At 44.6% G+C, this 26,088-nt stretch overlaps 1 protein-coding gene across 5 annotated transcripts in view; it reads left to right on the top strand.

Moving 5' to 3' along the window:
- Positions 1–20,909, top strand: part of INPP5A (inositol polyphosphate-5-phosphatase A) — a 235,040-nt gene extending 214,131 nt beyond the window's left edge. For 3 of the 5 annotated variants that reach the window (XM_035137835.3, XM_088670393.1, XM_088670396.1), the window contains 4 exons: positions 8,478–8,589; positions 16,814–16,882; positions 18,608–18,698; positions 18,935–20,909. In XM_035137835.3, the coding sequence (XP_034993726.1) occupies positions 8,478–8,589; positions 16,814–16,882; positions 18,608–18,688 (262 nt within the window). In that variant the 3' untranslated portion in view covers positions 18,689–18,698; positions 18,935–20,909. Of the gene's footprint in view, positions 1–8,477; positions 8,590–16,813; positions 16,883–18,607; positions 18,699–18,883 lie in introns of all 5 variants that reach the window. The other 2 variants (XM_088670395.1, XM_088670394.1) reach the window with 1 other exon arrangement.
- Positions 20,910–26,088: the final 5,179 nt, after the last annotated feature.

Here is a 26,088-nt window from a genome sequence, read left to right as displayed (position 1 = left end):
GGGCTGAGGTGGAATTGCAGGTCCCTAGGCCTGCATGTAAGAAATACCAGTACATTTTTTTTCCTTCTGTTTCTAGCTCTCAGGAGGAAAAAGGGGTTGTGTTGTTGTTGTTGTTGTTGTTGTTGTTGTTGTTGTTGTTCTTCTTCTTCTTCTTCTTCTTCTTCTTCTTCTTCTAATTTGAAAAAAGTTATCGCTTCTTTGGGGGGGGGGGGGAAACCACCACAAAAAGTCAATTCTTGTCTTTTAATGTTTAGTTATGATTGAAACCATGCTTTTAAGGCTTTTTTCGCTTTTTTAAACTTTCTAACAGTAATTTGGAAATTATATGTAATTTGTAGCTGTCTCATCAACAGTTCTTAAGTTCTTCATGGCCATTAATACACAATCAAGTAATTAAATTAACACATGAAGTAAGCCCTGTGCTAGTGGCCGTTAACATCCACTTTTGCATCAGGAAAACCATCAAAATAGTATCTGAACTTTCCAGCATGTTGCTGTTTGATTGCAAGAAGTTACACTGTTGGTTGGAGACTCTGCAACTGCTTGGTGCTATGTGGATCAAGATTAGCATCTACCTAAGGATTCTTCACATCCAGCCCAAATGTTATTCTGCTCCTGGATCATTTGAACCTTGGTTTTCACTCCAAAAATTGGAGCACAAGTCGAGAAATTTTTCTCAAATGAAATTGCATCTTTCTTAAAGGTTGCCAGTGTGCACTTAAATAAGATATAGAAGGAAAGAGAAAGCCATCGTTGTTAAGGCATATGTATGTTCTAATCAATTGCGTTATATTTAATTTGATTTACGTACATTCAGAATTGAAGTTCAGAGTCACTTGTGGAAATTGCCCTCATTTGAAGACGCAACAAGAGGATTTACAACCCCAAAGCGCTACTAGCCTTTCTGCTCATGTCGGCATGGATTTGCCATCTTTCTGGCAAGTCCTTCCACGGTTACCCTACGGATTCCCATTCGCTGGGATCTTTAGACTCTGCTTCTTCATTTTTTGTTCAATTTTTCAAATTGAAACTTTTCAACATACAATACAATAAGAGCCAAACAAATATAAATAAACATATAAAAAGGAGAAAACAAAACAAATACACAAAAGAAAGACAACAGAGAGGAAAAGTGGAAGAAAGCAAAATACAAAAGCCTCTATCGGAGGTGCGTCTTAACCCTTGTGCCACAAAAAAAGTTGGTGGACCCTCCCAGCTCTCACTTGGTAGATTCTACTTCTTCATAAAGAAATGAGAGACTACATATCAAGGCAAACAGAACATGAACAGACCTTCTAGCGCTGCACCTGCTCTCAAGAACAATGGTTTTAAATGGTTTCTGCAGAGAGGACTCCTGGTACATTCTGAGACAGAATTGAGTTGAAAAGGACACACAGGAGATGTCTGTTGTGCATCTATTGATTAACCCACATGAACTGAGAGTGAAGCTTAGCATGCTAGTATTCTCCCATGGCCATATTTTCACTGTTATCTTAATGGTGAAAAGATGTGATGTTAATTACTGGCTGTTGTCTACTGAAGCTGTGTGTATGTTTTTGACCTTCAAGAGGTACTTAACCATCTGTGTGAATGATATTTTCTCTTTTTCAATGGCCTGCTTCACACATAACATTAACTATGCTATGGCTTGCTTAACTCATGATTTTATTAACAAAGCAAATGTTAACCGCAATTGGTCCCACAGACAAGGTTTCTCCAAGGTTTGGCATGTTTTCTAGTTACTCTTGATTCAAGACTTTATAGCTTGGTAAACATCTTGGTTGGGAAGGGCAACCATGGTTAAGGGTGGGTTCTGGGTTTGCACGTAAGACTGTAATCCATAGTTAAGGCAAGTTTCATAAACCAATGGCAGACCATGGTTTAAGATCATAGTTTGTTGGCAGTAAACAAACTATAGTTAAGCTGCTGGGCAGTTAAGCCATGGTTTATAAAACCATAGCTTAATAAACCATGGCTTAGCTGTATATGCAAACCAAGCCACTAAGAGTTGGCATTAACTGACACAGAAGATGGATGTGTTTATTAGCCAGGTCCTGTCTCCGCCCCAATTGAATGCCTGTCAGCACAAGGACCAGCACAGCCCCCTTCTGATTTATTGGTGAGCACTGACAACCGAAAAGTCATCCCTCTGGTGGACCGGGGGGGGGGAGTCTTTTATATAGCAAATGGTGAGGCCTGTTCATTTTAAACACACTCTTGTTTTCTGCTGTACTAATTCTTTTGAACGCTGTAGGTTCTGTCAGTCACCTGACACCCTGACATTAAACAAACAGCAAGCGCAGGGTAGGCTGAAAATAGGTCTTTGGTAGACTGTAATCACTATGGAAAGGTGGTAGGTGTGAAAAACGAAATAAGGACATTGTGGTTGGCCATGATACAGGTGGGCAATTGTTAACTTTATCACCTCTCTCTATTAATTATTATAATTATTCTTGTAGCTGTTGTATGGCAGAGATAGGAGCTGACTTGCCAGGGGTTCACACCCAGCTACAAGGTTTGCTTTCAGATAAGTGTGCACGCACAGTAATCTCCTGTATTAATCATTCTCTTAAAAGTGACCTGTTCTTGTTTGTCATTGCATTAGGCTGTCATGTAATTTACTGGTTGGACATATGTTCGTGTCTTAGATATCTTCTCTTCTCTTTGTGAATTCCACACAAACCCCTTCCTTCAGCAGGCACCCCCTCTCCCCAACCCCGCGCTGACAATTTCTTTGCTTTGACACATCTAAGCAAGAATGACAGGTCAAATCTCATTCATAGCTGTGGCATTTTTCGTCTGGATTTCTTGCTAGCTTCCTAGCAGAAGTATATTCTGTAGACCTATTCTGTAGAGAGAACTGGCTTATTTTCCTACTGTCCCCTCCTTCCAAAGAATTTGGGCTTTATCCCGTCACATTTCTTCTTTTCTCTGCGCTGCACTGAACAGCGTAAAGCAAAGTCATTCTGAAATAAGGCAATGTCCTTTCTTTCCTGATCGGGGGGACGGACAAATTTGTCTTTCTCAGTAGCATTGTTTAGGCATTCATCATGCAGAAGCACTCTTAACTGCACCCCAAGGAAAATCAGGGTTCCAAGATGCACAGAAGCCTCCACAAGTACAGGATGCTTCCTTGCTGTAGACAAGTCATCCTTGAAGATGCAAATACCAATGGGGAAGAAAGGGCAGGTGTAGAGCACTCATGGATGCTCCCCTCTCCTTGCCTGTTTATTTAAGGCCCATTATGAGTGTCTGAACAGGGCTGTCATAACCTGGGTGATGTATTTAGTCTCCGTGTGTTACCGGTGATAGCATGAGGTTATTAAACAACTGTTTTATTTTCTTCTCCTTGGTTTCCTTGGTCTCCTTCCTGTGTGGAAACTTCCCCTGTCAGCGCTGTCAGAGTCCAGGTTTTGCAAGAACTCTCTCACTGTAGGAGGAAATCTTACAATAACTCCAGATGCAATGGCGGAGAGGTTTTTTAAAAATGGCTATGATGAACGGCCAAGGAATGGTTAAGTTGACTTGTACAGTGGCTCTATCCATTTTTGCCACAATATTAGATTAGTAAAGTGCTTATTGCTAGCATAAAAGGGTTAAGTAAACCTAATTTTCTGTGTTGGTACGCTTAGAACAGGACTGGAGAATCTGTAGCGCTTCGGATGCTGTGGACTACAACTCCCATCATCCACAGCCAGCGTAGCCAGTGGTCAGAGCTGATGGGAGTTGTAGGCCAGCAACATTTGTGGACCCAAAGTTGAAGATATTGCCATACTAATTTCTCTTATTCCTATCTAAGCAGGCTAAATATACTATAGTTGGTATTTATTGTTCCAACCTTTATGGCCATTACAACTAACTAAACATGCCCTAGAGGATCCAGGAAAGGCATTATTGACATTGACATTCATTGAGGTTGACACGGTCACCCAGGCAATTCATGAGTGTGCGGTGTGGATATGAGCAGATTTTATGTACCAAGGAGAGGGTAAGGAGAAGTAACCTGCCATCTTGCAGCAAAAACGAAGTTCTTAGCCATCTTTTTCCCAAATGGAAACATTCCATTGCATTGATATTACTAGAAATAGCTAATGCAGCAAGAGGCAATTGTGCAGGCTCATTGCAACGTAACAAATGGTCTATACAAGCCTATAAAAACTACTACTGTACTTGGAATAATTCTACCTTGTTTTTGTTTTGTATGTGACCCTATGTGAAACAATGATTCAGGACGTATTTATCCTCCTTACCCTTTGCTACCAAATTGCCTGCCTGACACACACATACACACCTCTTTTATTGTGACCTTTGACTCTGATTGTTAGCTTGGTCACCATGGTGGTGTTCTACTATTTGCAAGCGGCAGCTGTTTAACTCATTGTACTTTAACTCTTATGTTTGCAAGCCTTGTTTGCGCTCCTGATTTTGCTCAAATGAAATACACATTGTGGCCAGTTAGCTAACAGGAGATCAGAAATATTAGCATTTTTGGTCAGTGCAGATTGGTCAATTTAATTCCAACAGAAGTGTATCTTACAGCTTGACCTGATGCAAAGGATGAGCACATGATGAAGGCTCATTAATTATAGCCATTGCCTAAGAGAGATGTTTCAAATGAACGAAGCTGATTGCATCAACAGACTATGAATCTGTTTTGCTTTGGGGTTTTTTGCACTCTGCATAGTAATATTTACTGGGTGTCTAGCTATGAACAGCTAGCTATGCTTATTCTTAAAGGGCCTTTTTCCACATTTGCCGCACAATCCTATCAAATGAAGCATTAACAAGCATCCTGGTTACCTTAAGACAAAATCAGAACCTTGCTTATGAAGAATGCATAGCATGTATACTCTGCAGCCTGTCCATGGCAATCCATGATCCTAGGAAGATTAGAAGGTGACAGTGTAACAGAATCCCTTTGGAATCTGCAAACAAAAGTCTTCCCTGAAATCTAAAAATACATCTGTTTGGGGGCAAGGGGGTTATACTAAACTAAAATAGATTATGACTTGGTTGCAGGCCAAGTTATAAACCTATCATTTCCTTCTGAAAGTAAGTTATCCACATGTAACTGGCCACAGGATTGTTGACAATAGGTGAAAGTCACCTTCCACTGAACTCAATAGCAAACCATCCCGTGATTTAATTGGAGGTACGTTTCAGTCTTGGCCAAACTCCAAAGGTCTCTGATGTGCACAGAGTCCAAAAAGATTTTTTTAAAAATTGCAGAGAATGTGGCATCTCCTTTGAATCAAGGTGAATATCTCATTATTCTTTTTTTCCAGCTCCTCCAATTGTTTAGGAGTTAGCAATTTGGACTTCATTCATTTAATGCAATTCAAGCACAGCAGACATTTTCTTATGGTCACAGAATCCTGGGCGCATGATGTGTGTCCATTATACCAGGCATTACACCAGATGTTGACCCTGCAAAAGTACTTCAAAATGAAATCAGAATTCTTTTGGTACATCAAGTAAATATAAAATGTATCATCCCGTTTGATATACACCATTGGGATCTTCAAATTCCAAGCTATATAAATCTCCAGTAGTTTTTGTGGGATATATCACTGAAGCAGTCAAATACAACATTTCCTGTTTCCTGGAATGGACACACAGGGAACTGTTGCTCCAGAAAGGAAGGACTTCCTGTCATACCTGTTCTGGAGCATCCTCCCTGTGTATGTGACCAGGTAGACGGGCGTGACCCTAGCAGGCCCTATAAAAGGGCTAGTCACATAGCCATCTTCCTCTTTTTGCTCTTTTGCAGTTCTTTTGCCGCTCTTTTGCCATCTTCCTCTCTAAAGAGCAGTGGAATGCTGAAGTTCAAAATTGGCATTTGACAGCACAATATGGACCTACAAAGGTTCTGCGGTTTCTATGCAAGACAACAATAAAGCCCAAGTCATTTGACCTGTCTCAGAAACTGCCCTAATGGGAGTTGCCAAGTTGTGAAATGAACCTTTTGGTTAGAAAATGGTTTTCTTTAATTGGGTGTCTTGTTCGTCCATTGTACCAAATGCCTAGCATTCAGATATTTGCCTAGATTTGTTACAAACCTGGGCTCTTCCAGAATTCTTATTGCTTTGAACCTCTTAGAAGCGGAACCAGGTCATCTCATCACAGTAAACCATGGTTTGCCATGAATGCAGAAATCTCTCCCACTTTGCTCCTCACTTAGGAGAGTCAAACCACAACTCCTGGCTTAGCGTTACTTCTAAACCTGAGGCCATGGTTTGTTTCTCTTCAGATAAACCACAATTGGCAAGCCAATAACAAACCTTGGCTTCATATCATGATTTGCTTGCAGTGAATCCGACCACAGTCCCCAATTCATATGTAACGCTAGGCCAGAGATCATGGTCTGTTGCTCCCACTTGAAATGGGAGCCATGGTTTACCATGATGTGCAAATGCAGCCAAGTGTTCATTTTATACAGGAAGAAGGCTTTTATGTGTACACATACCTAAGATATATGTAGGAGGACCCTAGGGAGGACATGGGCATGATGGGGAGGGTGGGGGACTGACTTCCTCCTCCTGGCTGTCTCACAACCACAAAAATTTACTCTGCTGTAAGAGACCTTGTTCATTGCTTCCTCAGCTGTTCTCAGCAAAACACAGAAACAAAGGAATAAGTTTTATAGCAGATTGGACAACTTGTGAAAATACACTGTATGTACAACTAGCCCAGTTTTAGCAGCTGCTCTCCAGGATCTCAGACCAAACTCTTTCATATCCCCTGCTATCTGGTCATTTTAACTGGAGATCTCAAGGGGTTGAATCTGAGACCTTCATGCAAAGCAAGCATTCTACCATGGACCCATGATACCTCTTCCCTACTAGGGAACCACATGTAACTCACCATCTCCCAGTTATGAATTTTGGAGGACAGCAATTTATCCAGAATACCCATGAGAAAACCATGGCTACTCTGGATGTGTCAGGACTGTTGCAAGTGTGCATCTTTGGAGACCCACAAGCCAATCAAGATGGGTGAGGACAAGCTGCCAAGCCATAGAGGTCCAGGACAGTGCCACAGTAATGTTGTTGCTGTTTAGTCGTTTAGTCATGTCTGACTCTTCATGACCCCATGGACCAGAGCACGCCAGGCACTCCTGTCTTCCACTGCCTCCTGCAGTTTGGTCAGTAATAGGAAGCCCAAAAACACCTATGTAAACCTTTGCTCAGCTTGTCAAAGTCAAACATAGCTGTGTTTTTATTTCTTAAGTCTACCGTTAATAATGGCCATAAGAGTTCCTTGTGTGGTCAGAGCCAGTTGAAGTGCTGGGAGTCTCTGCTCTAAAAGCAGTGCTCATTTAAGGAAACGTGAATAGCATTGGTTATATATATTAGATATATGGGCTACATATAAACTGGTTTAGGGCTTCATGGTAGCTGTATGTGCTCAGCGTGAAGTTTTAACACTTGCAACCTCAGGGAGTTAATACTGTGAAAATTAAGGGGTGAACAATACAGAATATGATTGATTCGTACAACTTCTCTAATATAAAAGTAGTCTTTGTTATGTCAGGTTCATGCACAACTTAAAAGGAGAGCTACATTAATAGGTTGCCTGCAAAAGTCAGCCCTTAAATTGCAGACAAAGCTGCTGCTTGCAAGAATATTGCATCATCAACGCCTCCCCTGGACACTCAAAAATAAGCTGTACTTCTGTATGGCAGTGAAGCAGCAAATTGAATTCGCATAATATGTTTTGAAAATGAGTCTTGTTAGGTTTGATGAGGTGGAAAAGGTACTGAGTTCACTGGTTTGTTCCAATACATTCAGTATACTTTAGCTGGCTGTTTGCCACGGCTAATCTTTTTAATGGCAGTGTAGCTTGTAAACCTATTTGGTGGAGAGCTATGCATCTCAGTTTCATAATATCATGCCAAGTAGGATGGTAAATAAGTTTCTCTTCAAGCATGAAAGCATTTTGTTTCAATCCCACAAATCTTATTTTAAAACCTTCATCTTGAAGACCTCTATAATCCCATTTTTCCCCAATCTAGCAATAAGCAGAATAGATTTCAACTCTTAAAAATTACTTATCTATTTATTGTTCTGTTTTTTTTAAAATGCATCCTTCGAGCGTTTTTACTTTTCATACAAATGTACTAAGCATGTGGCTTAATAAATAACATCATTCCATAAACAAACAAAAAGAAGCCCAATCTCGTTGTACTGCCTATTTATTTAAAAGCACTCCTGTTTGTTTATTTTAAAGTACTTCTATTTTGTTCAGTCAACTTCCCAAGGTGGCTTTCAAAATAGAGTTTTAAAAATAAAACAATTCAACAAATTGCAATGCAATACAATTACAAAGGGGGGCGGGGAACCTGCAAGAAATTAGAAGTGAACATGGAAAGAAAAAGCATCTGTATTTGTTTTTGTTACTTAAATTTGCCTGGTAAAACTTGGAAGTTTTTGCTAACAGATGTTGCATTTGAGTTTGCTGTTTTCCTGTCCCCACAGCTATCCGTACAGTGAAGATTGTAGCCAGGGAATGCAGTATATGAACACTAGATGCCCAGCTTGGTGTGACAGGATCCTTATGTCACATTCTGCCAAAGAGCTGATTCTAAAGGTAAGGGGCTGACTTGAAAGCATAGGACTCTTTTTTTGGACTATTGAGAATTGCCTCGAACCTGCTAGAAAATATGGTGGCATATGGTTTCATTTTTAAACAAGTTTCCAGCCCTCACATTTTGTAGATCAGGATCTATTATTGAAAGCTCAGAACAACTGGGTGTTCAGTGAAAATCCCACTGTGCAAGTGGAACAGCAGCATTGGATATACAACCCTACGCACCTTGGATTCCCAGCCATCCTTAGCAAAAATCCAATGATTATCAGATACTGGTGTACTAATCATTTCACCTGTCTTCTACGCTCCATCCAGAACCTTTCAAGATAGCTTACAAAAGTCACTTCCATTGGGCTGTTGCTTGCTAAGCATTTCATTCCTTATTCCAAGGTTATTTGCCACAGGCCCTGTGGTAAGTCACCATGTTTAGTTAGGGGGTCAAGCTGTGTCTAAGGATGTGGACAGAACCACAGAACGCAAACACTGGGGGGGGGGGGAATGACCCGATATTTTAAAAAGAGAGTAGGGTATGCTCTTCTGCCCTGCCCATTTTTAAATCTTTTTTGTCATTTAGGACTTTCTTAACTTATCTTGGGTTATCCAGGTCTCCTTATGGTGTGCGCTCTATATAATTCCACATTGGCGCAATCCAATGTTAATGGCACTTCCACATATTATCCAAATGTTTTGAACGTCCCCTAGGCTTTTCAAACAAACGAGGCTGCACTGCATTCTAATGAATTGCGACTTCCAGGAAATTTCCATTATTTCACTGTCCCATTCATGAGCCTGATTTGAGTAGACTAGGAACACAGCCCAGATGCCCTCCCATTATTCTTTTCTGGGAGCTTCTCCATCCTCGCTCCCGCTGTAAACACATGAAGGCATATCCTGGGGAACCTGGCCGAACTCTGCACATCAGCCAGCTAACAAGATGGGGAGCAATTATGCTTACCCGATCTTAGGTTCCTGATTATGGCATTTCCTCCCATTGGTGATATGTTTTCCCCACTCAGTAACAGGGTAAAAGTTTATGATAATTTATGCATGGCATGAAAAAAAGGGGGATAGAAAAGTTTTTCTCCCTCTCTCATAACACTAATCTCATAGACATCCAATGAGGTGAATGTTGGAAGATTCGGGGCAGATAAAAGAAAGTACTTATTCACACAGTGCATAGGTAAACTATGGAACTCACTTCCGCAGGAGGCAGTGATGGTCATCAACTTGGATGGCTTTATAAGAGGATTAGACAAGTTCATGGAGAAGGATATCAAACAGCAACTAGCCATGATGGCTATGTTTCACCTCCAGTGTCAGACACAGGAACAGATGCCCCTCCAACCTGCTTAAAAGCTTCCAGTGAAGGAGAATCCACCACTTTCCAAGGTAGCCTATCCCATGGTTTCACAGCTCTTAAAATCAAAATCTCCTTTCTTTTTCATTTGAATCCATTGGTTCGGGTATGGAACAGCAGGAAAAAAGCTTGCACCATCTTCTGTGTAACATTCCTTCAGGTATTTGAAGTTGGTTATCGTATCACCTCTTAAGTCTTCTCCAAGCTAAAAATCTCCAGCTCCCTCAACCATTCCTCATAAGGCTTGCTTTCCAGACCCTTTATCATCTTGGTCGTCCTCCTCTGCACATGTTCTAGCTTGTCAATAACCTTCTTAAACCATAGTGCCCAGAGCTGGACACAGTACTCCCAAACGTGGTCTGACCAAAGCAGAATACAGTGGTACTATGACCTCCCTTATCTTGACAGTATACTTCCATTGATACAACCTAGAATTGCATTAGCTTTTTTTGTTGTTGCTGCTGCTGCTGCTGCTGCTGCTGCTGCTGCTGCTGCTGCTGCTGCTGCTGCATCATCATACTGTTGACTCCCACAGTTAAAGACATATCTTCCAGCTGGCCTTTGTAGCCTAAAGAGTTGGTTGGCTGTCACTGTGATTTCTATATTGCTACTATTTTGTAATGGAACGGTGAGTTAGATCAGGGTCTTTTCCAGGGAGTCTTCTCTTCTCATGAGGTGGCCAAAGTATAGGAGCTTCAGCTTCACGATCTGTCCTTCCAGTGAGCACTCAGGGCTGATTTCCTTCAGAATGGAGAGGTTTGATCTTCTTGCAGTCCATGGGACTCTCAAGAGTCTCCTCCAGCATCAATTCTTCGGCGATCAGCCTTCTTTATGGTCCAGCTCTCACTTCCATACATCACTACTGGGAAAACCATAGCTTTAACTATACGGACCTTTGTCGGCAAGGTGATGTCTCTGCTTTTTAAGATGCTGTCTAGGTTTGTCATTGCTTTTCTCCCAAGAAGCAGGCGTCTTTTAATTTCGTGACTGCTGTCACCATCTGCAGTGATCATGGAACCCAAGAAAGTAAAATCTCTCACTGCCTCCATTTCTTCCCCTTCTATTTGCCAGGAGGTAATGGGACCAGTGGCCATGATCTTGGTTTTTTTGATGTTGAGCTTCAGACCATATTTTGCGCTCTCCTCTTTCACCCTCATTAAAAGGTTCTTTAATTCCTCCTCACTTTCTGCCATCAAGGTTGTGTCATCAGCATATCTGAGGTTGTTGATATTTCTTCCGACAATCTTAATTCCAGTTTGGCATTCATCAAGTCCAGCCTTTCGCATGATGAATTCTGCATATGAGTTAAATAAGCAGGGAGACAATATACAGCCTTGTCGTACTCCTTTCCCAATTTTGAACCAATCAGTTGTTCCATATCCAGTTCTAACTGTAGCTTCTTGTCCCACATAGAGATTTCGCAGGCGACAGATGAGGTGATCAGGCACTCCCATTTCTTTAAGAACTTGCCATAGTTTGCTGTGGTCGACACAGTCAAAGGCTTTTGCATAGTCAATGAAGCAGAAGTAGACGTTTTTCTGGAACTCTCTAGCTTTCTCCATAATCCAGCGCATGTTTGCAATTTGGTCTCTAGTTCCTTTGCCCCTTTGAAATCCAGCTTGCACTTCTGGGAGTTCTCAGTCCACATACTGCTTAAGCCTGCCTTGTAGAATTTTAAGCATAACCTTGCTAGCGTGTGAAATGAGTGCAATTGTGCGGTAGTTGGAGCATTCTTTGGCACTGCCCTTCTTTGGAATTGGGATGTAGACTGATCTTCTCCAATCCTCTGGCCACTGCTGAGTTTTCCAAACTTGCTGGCATATTGAGTGTAGCACCTTGACAGCATCATCTTTTAAAATTTAAATAAAATTAAAATAGTTCAGCTGGAATATCATCACTTCCACTGGCCTTGTTATTAGCAGTGCTTTCTAAGGCCCATTTGACTTCACTCTCCAGGATGTCTGGCTCAAGGTCAGCAACCACACTACCTGGGGTGTACGAGACCTCCATATCTTTCTGGTATAATTCCTCTGTGTATTCTTGCCACCTCTTCTTGATGTCTTCTGCTTCTGTTAGGTCCACTTTCCACTTTTGTCCTTTATTGTGGTAATCTTTGAAGAGTGTAGAGCAGCGTAGAGCAACACAAATCTGGGGGGGGGGGTTTAGACTGGCAGCTAATTTTGCAGTGTCGGATTAAGTACTGTGGAAACCTCACTCTGGTGGTGCTTCAGTGCCTTCAAAGTGCCTGCAGGCAAGGCAGAAATTTTAACACAAAGATTTTCAGGGCATTCGGTGAAAGTTACATCTGCTAAACTTCTGCAAGGTGGGTAAGATAGCTGTTAATTGCACAGGAGTCCTGCCAGAACAAGCCACTGGGTTATGTCACTATCCCCTGGCCTCAGTTCTCTTATCTGTATAATGGGAATAATAGTCACCTACATCCCCAGTCGATTTATGGGGACAAGCAAAATTGTAAGGCACTCTGCTAGTTTTCAAAGTGCTGTATGAATGTAGAAGTAAAAGGTGGTATTCATTTAAGAGTAGGACCCCCCTTAAATTTCCAAACATGATTAAGATAGGTCCATTGCTGAGTAAAACTTAGTTGAGCATCACCCAGTGTTTCTCCCTACCGCATCCAAAAAGCAAGTTCAGCTCTTGCAGATTTGGGCAGATTTGTTTGTATAGGGCAAGAGCTTCTAGCCGTGCCCAAATTAGCAGGGAGCCCTAAACACCAGGCTCCATGCAGTAGGCTCCTTACAGATTGCACAGACATGGGGCTGTAAACAGCTTTAGCACAACCTCATTTATCATGCCACGGTCGGTTACCTCCCCAGCATGTTATTTTATGCTTGCTGAGCCCTAACACACCAAAGGTTGCCCGCTGCTCGGGAGTCACAGAGCTGCCTGAGAGCGTGGCGTAATGAATGCTCAGCTGAGTGGAGCGTGTTTCTGCTTGTGCGCTGCTGTAATTTGTTTATCTGTCTAAAGATTATGCACTCGAAAATCCACAATTTGACGCTGCCTTTGTAAATTATCAAGTCGCTTTTGATGAATGTATCTCCACTTCCGATGGCGGTGGCATTATGAACTTGAAATATTGGAAAGTGTTCGTGCATACAATGCAGAAGGTTAGGGAGGGTGTGTGTGTGTGGATAGATACAGAGATAGATTCCCAGGCAAGCAAGCTAGAAAGCAAATATGACCTTAAGTTTTCTTACTGCATTAAAGATAATTCAGTTTTAACTTTATAGTCCCAAATGCGCCTGTTTATATATAAAGTTCTTGCCCAGTCAAACTTGACTGATTACAGATGAGGGAAAGCTTGACTGTTTTTCATCAGAAATAAATGAGGATGGCAAACTATTTGCAAGCACAGCTGCGGTTGTGTGTATGTATGCATGGAAGATCTGGGGAGAAGGGTGTGGGCTCCAGATTTAATTATCTCGCAGTTTAACCAGCCTGAGAAATTGCAAGTCGGAGTCAGTCTCCCTACCTCCCTCTTAAGTGATTGCTTTAGCAGGCTGATTATGCTAGATAAACAAAGAAGATGGTCAGCGTTGGTCGATGTAATAGTCGATGCAGTAGCAAAAGCTGTGTCGATTTCATTATTTGTTTGAAGAGGGGAGGATAAAGGGAATAAAGTGCCAGGGTAGAACAGAGTGGAAATAAATCAAGCGGTGGGGATATTGTTCATTTCACCTCTCATTTTGAGAGGCGTTTTTATGTAAAAATCCAAAATTTCATTTAAATAAATAGCAAGACTCCCATTGATTCAGATGTTTCCAGCCTTCATACCTAAGTATATCTGGTTTAAAACCAGCCCCGCTGAAATCATAGGGAATCCCAAACATATTGTGCTATTGATATATCTGATGGAGGGGAAAATATATTTCCATAAAAGACCACATGTAGGGTGCGGTGGGGTTTAAAATCCATTTCCTTTTCCCAGTGTTTCCAATTCTGTGCAACAGAAGACCCTAATTAGATCTAAACAGGGTTGATACGAAATCTGGTAATAGGATTAGAGCTGAAAGCATTAATCACTTTATCAGTGCCCCTAATCGATTAAGGCATTTAATTGTGGATTTGAAAAATAGGAGTTTAAGAACTGTGAAGACTGACAAGTACCTTTAGCTTGGAAGGAGCCTAAGGATGTCAATTGAAGTGCTGTGTAGTACACCCCCAATTTAAAACTGGCCTAGAAGTTGCATTTAGTTTTGTGATTTCCTGCTCCATAAATGTCGTTAAGAGTTAAAGCATGAGTCTGCCCGTGCCTGCTCAGAACTAAGTCCCATTAAGTCAGACATAGGCAAACTCAGCCCTCCAGCTGTTTTGAGACTACAATTCCCATCATCCCTGATCACTTGTCCTGTTAGCTGGGGATGATGGGAGTTGTAGTCCCAAAATATCGGGAGGGCCAAGTTTTCCTATGCCTGCATTAAGTTCACTCCCAGGAAAGCAGGTAGGATTTCAGCCTTACAACCCAAAGATTACAGTACAGGAATGGAGCAAACTGTTGCTGGACTACAACTTCCATCATCCCATAATCACACTGACTGAAGCTGATAGGAATTGGAGTCCAACAACATCTGGAAGGCCACAGGTTCACCATTCCTGCTGTAGGGAATCCCACTGAGTGTACATCAGATTACAGCCTTCGGTAGCTAGCTAAGAGAAACCAGTCTTCATTAATGTAGAAACAGAGTCCCCTGCATTAAAATACAGGGTTGGGGTTTTTTGGGGGGGGGTTAAGTAGCTGGTTAATTAATTGGCCAGTGTGACTTCAGGGCAGCAGGGAAACAAACTTTAACATTACCAAAACAAATAAATAAAAAGAACAAACAAGTAAAGATATAATAATCTTAAATGCCTGCTTTTAACGTGGCACTGAAAAGAGTACAGTGTTGAAACTAGGCTTACCTTCCTCTGGGGGGGGGGTATTCCACACTCAGGGTGCCATCACAAAGTAGGCCCTCACTTTTCATCAACCCAGACATGATGCACTTCTAAAGACTGAACACACTAGGCTGGTTGCCTGGCTCTCTCCGAGCAGGTTGATACAGAAAGAAGTGCTCCCTTAAATATTTGGACCCACAGTACCCGTGTTTCTCATAAAATAAGACGTACCTATAAAATAAGCCATGGCAGGATTTTCATGCATTGACAAAATATAAGACATACCCCCAAAATAAGCCGTAGTGGTGGGAGCAGGTCTGGATGGCGCCATGGAAGAGGAAGATGCCTGTCAGCGCCCGGAACCAGATGCTGCTGCCCTTCCAAAAACACCCAGCAGCGTGCGCCACGTGGAGCCCCGACCGAGCGGGAGCACCTGCCGCGCCAAGCCCCGGCAGTACCCGGCAAGAGTTGCAGCGCGTACCGTGCCGACCCCCGACCCAGCGGGACCCGGGAAGAGCCACAACGCGCGCCGCGTGGAGGCCCGAGCCAGCGGGACCCAGCAGCGTGCCCTTCTGAAGCGCCGACAAAGCGCCCAGCAGTGCCACGCGGCACGCCCCGAGCCAGCGGGACCCAGCGGTGCTCTGTAGCACTTTGAATCCTGCGGCTCAGGGCGTTCTGCGCGGCGCTGCTGGGCGCTTTGTCGGTGCTTCAGCAGCAGCAGCCAGTTCCGGGCGCCGAGCCGTGGCAGGAAGAGGCGGCAATAAAAAAAAAATTTAGACACCCCCCAAAAATAAGCCATAGGCTTATTTTCTTGAGTAAAATAAATATAAGACAGTGTCTTATTTTAGGAGAAACATGGTAGCAACTGAGGGACAGCTCAAATCTGTTAACACCCCCTTCTAGAGCACTATTGACGGCTGCATCCTTGAAGGTTTCTTTCTGACTACTGACCTGATAAAGCCAAAGCTGAGCATTTTTAAGGCCTGTTTTTTAACAGGAGTTAACTTGCGTTCATTGTCGTCACTGAAATAAGTGGCATTTAAATGTGCTGGGCTTTGGCTATGTACAGTGGTACCTCGGTTTATGAACACAATTGGTTCCGGGAGTCTGTTCATAAACTGAAGCAAACTTTCCCATTGAAAGTAATGGAAAGTGAATTAATCCGTTCCAGACGGGTCCGCGGAGTACTCAACCTGAAGCGTACTTAACCCGAAGCATGGGTGTAACTGGTTCCGGAAGTCTGTTCTTAAACTGAAGCAAACTTTCCCATTGAAAGTAATGGAAAGTGAATTAATCCGTTCCAGATGGGTCCACGGCGTTCATAAACCAAAAATTCATAAACTGAGGTGTTCATAAACCGAGGTTCCACTGTACTGTAATAGTAACACAACAAGGATATGGAATGAGAAAGTAGGAATTGCTTGCAGTGCAATGACGATCTAATGAAAGGAGACCTTTCCTGCTAAAGGCATCAGAATTACAGTGGCTGCATTTTGAAATTTTTCCAAATGCAGTTTACTCGCTTTTCAAGATTTAACAGTTCAGTCCCATGTGTCTACTGAGAATTAAGTCACAGCCAATTCTGTGAGGTTTACTCTTGAGTAAGTGGGCCTAGGCCTGTTGCCTAAGTAGGGTAAGAGTTATGTTCCTAGACAGGCATGTGTTGTGAGTTAATAATGCCTAGGAGCAGATCTTGCAATTCTTTGCATATATGTGAAGCTGGCATTCACCCAGCTGGCTTTTCCCATCTGTGCCTAAAGTAGTAACATTGGGGGGGGGGGGCGGTACACCGACTTTGAATACATTTCCTTGTCAGTGAGATCTATTGATTTTAACGGCCCTTATTCCCGGATGTCGATGTGTAGCTGCTCCCCTCCCCTCGGCTGCTGTGTGTATTTACATACCTGCGACTTCGCATTCTCGGTGCAAAGCCTCTCCAAACTATGGGCTTCTTTTTATGCTTTTACCTAGTCAGAAAACGATGAGAAGCAAGTGGTGTACGACCATATTGGACCAAATGTCTGCATGGGGGACCACAAGGTAAGCGCGTCCCATTCTGACAGCTGCATGAACCCGTGTCTGTGGCGGGCCAAGATCCAGAAGCACGGCGCTTTTCCTTAGGGTGCAGCCTGACTTGGGGCGTGGGGGGGGGGGGGGCGGAGGCTCTTTGCAGGAGAGATGCCCTCTTGCTTGAAAGGATTCCAAAGGATCAATATTGCTGGGGGGGTTTTCCGCCAAACGTGCGTAGGATCGGGTTAGAAAACGGGAGCTAGGGAGCCTGGAAGGCGCTACCAAACGATCGGAAGTTGAAACCCACGTGTAGGAAGTACAGCGCGGAGACAGGCGCCCGTTTTTCGGAGTTTTCTGTTCATTGGGGGCGAGTTGAGATTCAAAGGGGAGGGGCAAGATCAAGAGCGTGAAGTTCAGTGTCCTGGCGTTAAGGGGACCCCAGATCTGAAAGACCCTTGCGTTTTTATTTTCTGATCCGGGTATCAAAACTATTGAAATAATGCTCGCTGCGCCACTTGCCCGCTTAGACACACTTTTAAAACCCGAAAATGAGGACCTATCGCTACCAGCAGGTTAGCAAGTACCCCGAGCCCTCAACGCCCCGGTCCCTAGCTGTCAGTCCGCCTGATCGCGTTGCGGCAGAGCGGATAGTTTCCGACTCCAAAAGTGCGTAAAAGCAGCCTGAAGCGCCATTGGAAGCGCGCTCCGAGCAAACGGTGAGGCTTCGTTTCCCCAGTGCCTCCGTCAGGGATCCGAAAGCCACGCCGCTTCGGTTTCGTTGGAGTGGGCTGTGCGTTCAGAAACGGGCAGAGCAGGAGGAGGCTTGAGACCTGATTTCCCTTTTCCCTGGGCGGATCTTGCTTTTCGACATGCACGTCAACCCATTAATGGCTACTTAAGCCTGCGGTCTTAAAGACGCGTTTCCTCGAATCCAAATAGCGAGACCTGCACTAGCGCGATCCTACGCAGAAGGGCGCGCCAATGCGTTCAGAAGCATTTACTCCGAGGTAACGCACTGAACTCCAGGTGCGTGTAGGAGGGCAGCCTAGATATCCAGACCCAGAGTGTAAGAATCGCCCCCTTTGGGCAAGGAACATCTATCCCTGTGTTTGAACTGATATTTGGATATTAGAAGGACTTACGTTTTTTAGCTAACCAGAAAGAGTATATTTAGTTTGTCATCCGACGTAAAAATGAGGGAGAGGGGGACCGCTGGCGCCGACCCAGTTTTACATACATACATACCTGAAAGTAAGTCCTATGGAAATCAATGGACCTGAGTAAACCTTGTTAAAAGTCAGGGGCTGCAGGTCAGCCCGGTAACGTGGCGCTCGCTCCGAAAGAGCCGCCCGATCCTACTCTAAAGTAAGCCTGCGTTCGACGGGACGGGCTGCTTCATTTCGACTGCAGCCCAAACCTCACGCATTGCAGCGGGATTCGCCGCCGAGGCCTGGAGCCCGCGGGTTCAAAAAGGCGGCAACTCTTGCTTTGCTGCGCGTAAGGCACTGCGGTTACTCCCCGGGAAGCTCGGGGCGGGCCCAAGGAAGACGCGCGTGGCTCCTTCCAGGAGGCGGGGGATGATCCAGCCGGTGTTCCCCATGAGAAGCAAAGCGGGAGGGAATCGGGGAGGAGGAAGCCGGGGTGCCTGCGACGGAGGCCCTATTGCTTGGCTTGGGGCACGGGGAGGCGGGAGGCGGTGTCGATGACTGCTTGGGCTCCACCTTCTAACCTTTTTTTCCCTCTCCCTCCTTCCAGCCCGTGTTCCTGTCCTTCCGAATAGCTGCGGGGGCAGGTAAACCTATTGCCAATGTGCACAAGTGTTGTGTCGTGCAGTGATGTAGTGGTGGTAAATATCACATTAGATTTTTTTTCCTTACCTCCTCCTCCTCTCCCCTCTTTGCTTTCGCGGCTTTTAAAAATATTATTATTATTATTATTATTATTATTATTATTATTATTATTATTATTCCCTTCCAGCCCCCATATTTTTTGGTGGGGCCTTTTTATTTTATTTACTTGCTTAATTTTTAGTCTGTTAAAGAAAATAGAAAAAAATCAGCTGCCAATCAATTCTGCAAACAGGGAAAAGATGCCTCCGAAACGAGAAGATCTTTCGAGAAAGCTCCTTGTAGTGAGGAGGAAGAGGAAGGACTTGAGATGCATCCCATCGCTTATACAGTGACAGCTCTATTCATCCTCCGGAGTCCAGCGTGCCATGTTATTGTTTTTATTGTTATTGTTTTTATTTTATTTTAGGCTGTTGATCATACACTATTTTCTTTGGAGTCTGGGCTTTAGAGCCCCAAGTTAAAAAAGAGAGAAACCTCTCATACCTCACCCTCTCGTAAATATTCCTGTGACATCAATTGTGGATTTTGTTTTGTTTTTTTTATTTTTATATGGAGATGCATATATTATGCCACAATCTGGTTGCCAAAACAAAAACCTAGTTTGCCGCGATGTACTGTGTTTTAGACTTCACTCTGCTTCCTTCTTTTTTTAAAAAAAGTCTGTCAATGTGAAATTATATATAATATATATAATATTCAACATTTAAAAACAAACAATTTTCATCACCCTTCTCTAGCTTTAAGCCAGGTTGGGATTTTGTACATTTGCCTTGTATAGAAGTCCTGGTGTGTTATTATTGTATGTTAACCAAGATTTATGGTCCCTGTGATTTTTTGAAGTGGGGGGGGGGAACGGTCGCAGGGTGGGTTTTTTTTTTGTTCTGTCCTGGTCATTTTTATAGACTTTTTTGTTTTCTCATGTTATTTACTATACTGCCATGTTCCATGGTTTTTTGAATCACACAACAGCAGCTGCTTTCTATAAGTGTATATATTTATATATTTGTATGTGAGTGTGTATAGAGATATATATACACAGATATAGAAATAATAATTTATAATTACAAACCGTTTGTCTTTCCTGCTACAAAATAGCCTTTCCTCCTCCTCCCCCTCACTAATCAAGGGGCAGTAAATCCCACTGGGCTTTCCCCAAGTAGGTTTTAACTTCCAAAAACAATGGCATGTTGTTGGGATCCACATGGATCTCTCCCCTCCCAACCCTGAAACACATTTACTTTGAACGGAAAGCAGACTTGACACCCCAATCCTAAGTGTGTTTACTTGGAAGTGTGAGTAGGGTTTACAGCAGCCCTACACCTACTTACTCAAAGTTGTTGCAGACCATGGGATTTGGGGTGGAGCCTGGAGGCGTCCTTTGGAACACCTGCCTCCCTCTCCCTGTGGAGCCCAATGCCAAGCAGAGAGACCCACTTCCAAGCTTCCCCCAGTTGCCAGCCCAACGGAAGGGCTTCTTTCACCAGTGTGTGTGTGTGTATGTATGTGTGTATATATACAGTACTTATATATGAAGAAAGCCAGAAACCTCACGCATCATCTGCCAACTGTAGTCACATATTTATGCAGCAAATTCTGGTGCCAAGTATTCTAGCTGGAGAGAGGAAGAAGATGCAAAAAAGGCAGTTCAGCCCGGAGACAGGTAGCAATTTTTGAGTATGGCTAAGGGAGGAAATTTTGGGGGAGAGGGGAGAGACATTGGGGGGGGGGGCAAAGAGTCTGTAAATCTTCACTCTGATTGGGATCTCTTCCCAGCCCCCCCCCCATTTCTCTCAGGTCACCCCTCTCCCCATAAAGCATTAAAAGGCGATTAGCGAGCCTGTTGATGAAACACAAGCGGAGGGCTTTATTGATTTAATTTAGAACACTACCGAGTTCAGGGACCGGGCAAAGGCGGTAGCTGCGGGAGGCTGCCTTGGGGGGGGGGGGTGTAAATCAATCCCACTTGTAGCGGGGGAGGAGGAGGAACCCTCCCCGATAAAATCAGAGAAACCCCATCGCTGGGTATTGTCACTGATGCGCACACGCTCTCCCCTCACCCACCCACCCCCAAGTCTGGTATCCGTACAGACACGTGTAAGGCTGGAGGAGAGAAACTACGCGGGGATTGGGAGAAAGTTTGTAATGTTTGCCTGTTCACTTTGAAATGAGCATTCTGGTTCTCAAGCAATAAAACTGATCATGGTGAAGACGGCTGCGTGTCTCTTGGGGTTTCGCCTCACTTCCTAGCGGGCGTTACTATTGCAAGATAAATGGTTCAGAAAATGGGGGGCGGGGGGGGGCGGCGCAAAGCTGCATTTCCAAACGTCGAAGAGCTGGGGTCCAAGCGTCTCTCTTTCTCTCAACCTCCAACGCCAAGGGTGTCGGTGGCCGAGGGGAGAGAATGGGTTTCTGCACATGCTCAGACACACCCTGATCACAGGTCATCGCCCCACGGACTCCAGGGCCAAGACCGGATTGTCGTGCTAAACTTAAATGTTCCAGAGAGGTTAGGTTCAGACGAAGTATTGCGGGAGGGCCCTTGTTTGGGTTTGGGGCCAAGAGAAAAGGGAAGCAGTTATTTCCAATGTTTGTCCATCGGGATAGATTTATTTTTGTTGGTGTAAACAACAAAATCTGCCCTTCGGATATTTTCGACTGAAACTCCCCAACCAGCACGTCCAGTGGTCAGGAGAGCAGCCCAAAACGTCTAGAGGACACCCGGTTGGAGGAGGCTGTTCTCACACCCAAACACACGGAAATAAGGCGCAATACCCGGCGCAATACCTATCTAGGCACAAACTCCAGGGAACTCAATGAAGCTTACTCCCTAGTAAACCGGTTTCAACTCGGGCTTCAGGCCCTAGTGATGTTCATCAACGGAACAGGCCTTCGCCAGCTTCGAAGCCGAGGTAAACAAGGTGTCAGGGGTGCCAACTTGGATAAAATATTGTGGGGGCCCACTAAGCCTCGCACCGCATAATCTATCTATCACATGATACACAGCATTTGAGAAGAAGTGTGAATGCACACGAAAGCTCTGAAGAAAGCTTTCTGAAGAAGTGTGCATGCACACGAAAACTCATACCAAAATAAAACTTAGTTGGTCTTTAAGGTGCTACTGAAGGAATTTTTTTCTATTTTGCTTCGACTCAGACCAACACTGCTACCTACCTGTAACTAGCATTTGAGAAGGAATGCCAATCAAATTTGGGGGGGGGCTCAAATATTTTATTGTGGGGGCTTCGTGGTTGGTTCCTATGCAAGGAGTCAACCCAAGTACTGGGGGGGGGGCAACAGCGCAATCCTTTACGCGGAAGTAACTTGGAACAGGATAAGACTTCTCATTCGACGGGCATAAGGTCCTCGGGAGAGAGAAGAGCAAAACAAAAACGCGTCCGTAATAAGCATTTAGTTAAGGGGGTTGGGCTATCCCATCAAGATTATGCCCATATTAAATGCCCTGGAAGCAGGGAAGCTATTTAAAGCTGCATCCCTGATTGGAGAGTTATTCCCACCGTCCGTCCTATTGAGAACACATCCCTAGCAGGTGCTACAAAAATGTTGCTCGGAGAACCGGCACTCCTTTTAAGAGGTTACAGGATCACTGTCCCTCCTGGTCGCTTCCCCGCCCCGCTTTAGGAAAGGGTTACAGGACAACGCTTCCTTAAAAAAAAATGGGTGAGATCCCTACGTGTCATAAGGAGAATCCTGCGGATTTCCTGGGCACCTGCAGAATCTCCCATCTCTAGATCATCCTGCTCTCGACAGAAAACCCTTCCCCATTCCCAAGCGGCTCCCACTTAAATTAGGGTCACCGGAGCATCATAAACTCAAGTGCCTGGTTTCTTTCTTGCACGACCACGTGTCTAGAAAGCAGCTGGTTTAGTCATCTGAAGTCTGCGGGAAGCGTGCTTTGATCTTCGTTGGGATGCAATAAAAAAAAGTTATAACTCCCAGCCCTTGCATAGTCTGTTGAGAGCCAGTGTGGTGTAATGGTTAGAGTGCTGGACTATGACCTAGGAAGCCAGGGTACAAATCTCCACTTGGGGATGAAGCTCACTGGACGACCTTGGGCCAGTCACTATCTTCCAGCCTAGCCTACCTCACGGGGTTATTGTGAATATAAAATTGGCGCGGGCCGGGAGGACCATGCGCTACACCACCTTGAGCTCCTTGAAGGAAATGGTGGTCTATACATGGAATAAGCGAACCAAGTCCGCCAACAACCGCAATACGATCCGGGCTGGATCGATAAACCCCGTCGTGGTGCTGCATGCATCCGCAAAACCAATTGCAGGTCCCAATACACGGCCGCCTGGACTTCGCGGGCATCATTCTCTGACGTGGAGGAAGGTCCCGTCTAGTCGAAGCCCAGGGAAGAGACTCTTTTAAACTCGGGTTCCTGAGAAGACTTTTGCAAGAGCAATTCTTATAATTCTTATAATTAAGGAAACCGCGAACTGGGTTGAAACTCTCAAAGAAGGAGCAGATGGAGGAGGAACGTCACCTAAGAGGACCCGATCCTGGCTCTCGGAGAGGAAAAAGCACGATTGTGTTTCTTTCGTGGGATGCCTCCAAACGGTTAAACCAGCGGGTGGGGTGTCAAGAGGTAACTGGGTGATTTGCATCAGGGTCAGCCCATTGAGTCCCGCCCCTCCCCACCGCACAGATCGCATCCCTATGCGCGCCAACAAGTGTGATTTGGCCACTATTCTGAGCTGAGCCTCGTTCCTATCCAAAACGAACTTCGCTCTGCTCCTGGTCCTAGAAAACTAGCTGCACACGAGCAGAGAGAGAGACACGTTTTTAAAACAAATACAGATAAATAAACGTTTTTTTAAAAAAAAACCAGAGCATATTCTATCACTCTATATTTTCCTTTTTCCTACGTGAAAACGTCACACATCCTCATAAATCCACCGCCCTCTCCCCATTCCCCTCTGTTATTCCGGAACCGTTTACGGCGGGAGGGGAGCGGTAGGCTAACTATGGATCTACGTTGGATTTCGCCTGAGTAAGGAGTTCACTCTTTTATAAGAACTGGGACTAAGCCAACACACACACACACACACAAACAAACACACACACAATTTCCTAAGTCGCTCCATCTTCAACCAAGGGAAGAAAAGCAAGCGGTATGAATTAATATGCGAAGCCTAAATCCTTGATTTACTAGAGTAGAAAGACCACTTAAAACATTTGCACCCTAAGTAAACTCGCACATATCGGGGTTGGATCCAGAGGAATCCCGTTGAAATCAGTGGCAGACTAATGTTTCCCAATATATTTCAGTGGGACCTCAATGCAGGCTGCAAACCTAACCGTTTCTACTCAGAAGTCAGTCCTACTGAATCCAACTAACTGGGCGTTAAGGCTTCCATTGATTTCAACAGAAGCGGAGTTCAAACTGACTCCGGATCCAGCCCATACTGCGCTCCATGTCAGTTTCCACATTCAGCTGAAAGTCATCACAGGCGGCGGAACCAACTAGTGTCCGCGTACGTGCGAACCATCTGTTAATCTGAGTAAACCAGTGTAAACCAGGCATATTTGATTTCCATGTCAGTTGTTTTCCAAAGGGTGTGTGGGTAGGAAATTAATAATTATACCCTCGCACAAAGTTTTCTATGTCTTTCTTTAAAACCGCCGCTTATTGCAATTCAGGCTAGGAATGAGCAGCCCTTCTCCTGCGAACTTTCCCGCTAGGAGCTGGTGAAACCTAAAGCAGCTGCATTTAGGCTCGTCAGGATAGGAGAGCGCAAAGTAACTGTTCAATCCGGAGCATCCAAGACTCAAGAAGCAATTGCTTTATCAAAGACTGCCTTTTGGGACAACAAGGGCACCAAAAGCCACTTGTCAGTCAAAGAGACCACGCATTACGTGTGGACGTAAAGATGTCTCTTTCTCTTTCCCAAATGCAGTGAAACAAAAAAGGCTGCGATCCTATACACCCTTACTTGGGAGAAACTTCCACTCAGTTTAGTGGAACGTAAGTCCACGTAATGCATAGGCGGAATCCGACTGCGGATCCCGGTTAATAATTAGATCCATGAACCTTACTCACGAGTAAGTACATTTCCGGTGGCCGTTCAAGATCTTACTAGCCTGAGCCTTTCCCATTTGCTAGGGACCCAGCCCCGTGCCCTTCTAGAACGCGTGCAGTGAAGTGTGTTAAAATAGGATTCCGGATTTACCGGGGATTTATCAGACAGATATGCAAAAGTCACAAAATAATGAGGGTATCCGTTGATTTGAACTGGAATTAAGACTGCAACCCTATATTTCCTTACCTGGGAGTGAATCCCTCTGAACTCAGCAGGGCTTACTTCTGAGTAGCCACTTAGGCTGGCACTGTAAGGCTGCGATGCAGGCATTCATTTCCACTTCAGTCAGAGACTTCCTAAAGCACCCGAGCAATGCTAATCACGTCTAATCGGAAGCAAGCCTTGCTTAATTCAATGGGGCCTGCTCCCAGGTTTGCAGCCTGAATACATTGAGGAGGAGGCAAGTCGCTATCCTCCCTAGTCTTATTTTCTGCTTTTTAAGTGCGCTATTGCTCAGTACGAGACATTGGGCACAGATCATTGTCGTTCAAAACTCGTGAATTAGTTCGCCCCAAGCCAGCCACCATAACTGGACAGGCTGCCCGCCACGTTTGGGTTTGCTCACGAAAAGGAATGATATAGATCAGACTCACCCAGAAGCACCTGTCTGATTCTGTGGCTCTTGAATCTAATAAGTACAGTAATTCTGGAGTTGGCTCGCGCGTCCTGTAGCTGAAGAAAATGGACGACTGCCGAAGAATTCTGTGCAGCCCGGGAACCTGCCAGAGAGCAGCCAAGTCACATCCACCTCCTCCATCTGCCAGCTCCGGGTTTAAGGGCTTGTTTCGAACGCCTAAATTACGCGTCCGTTTAAAAACATGAACTCCGAGCTGAAAACGCTGGCTGCGAACACATGCTGTGCATTTCAAGCGCCTTTATTCCCTCCCAAAGAACCCTGGGCGCTGTAGTTTGTAAAGGGTTGCTGGGAATTGTAACTCTAAGAAAGGCGAACTACAGTACCCAGAATTCTTTGAGGGCGAGGGTGTGTTTCGAATGTGCTTTAAAGGTATCGTGTGTATGCAGTAATCCCGAGTAGAGGTGGCTTTTCCTTGCAAGGAGCTGAGTGGACGGCCCTACTAGGCTGCTGTGGACTTCGAGAGTTCAAAGGAAAGTTTTCTGGCACAGTAGTCATTCAACAGGTGCAGCTTCCCCACCATCACTGCTTTTCCGTGCCAGAGCATTTTCACTTGCCTTATTACACTATTTGTCCGGCAGGGTCTCTTTCCCCCACCCCACCCCACCCCACCCCACCCCACCCCCTCACCTGCCACCTGAGCCCTTT

The sequence above is a fragment of the Zootoca vivipara genome, chromosome 5 (assembly GCF_965207765.1).
Source record: "Zootoca vivipara chromosome 5, rZooViv2.hap1.1, whole genome shotgun sequence".
Lineage (NCBI taxonomy): Eukaryota > Metazoa > Chordata > Lepidosauria > Squamata > Lacertidae > Zootoca > Zootoca vivipara.
The sequence above is the reverse complement of the archived record's forward strand: the minus strand, read 5'-3'. Positions and strand labels throughout refer to the sequence as shown.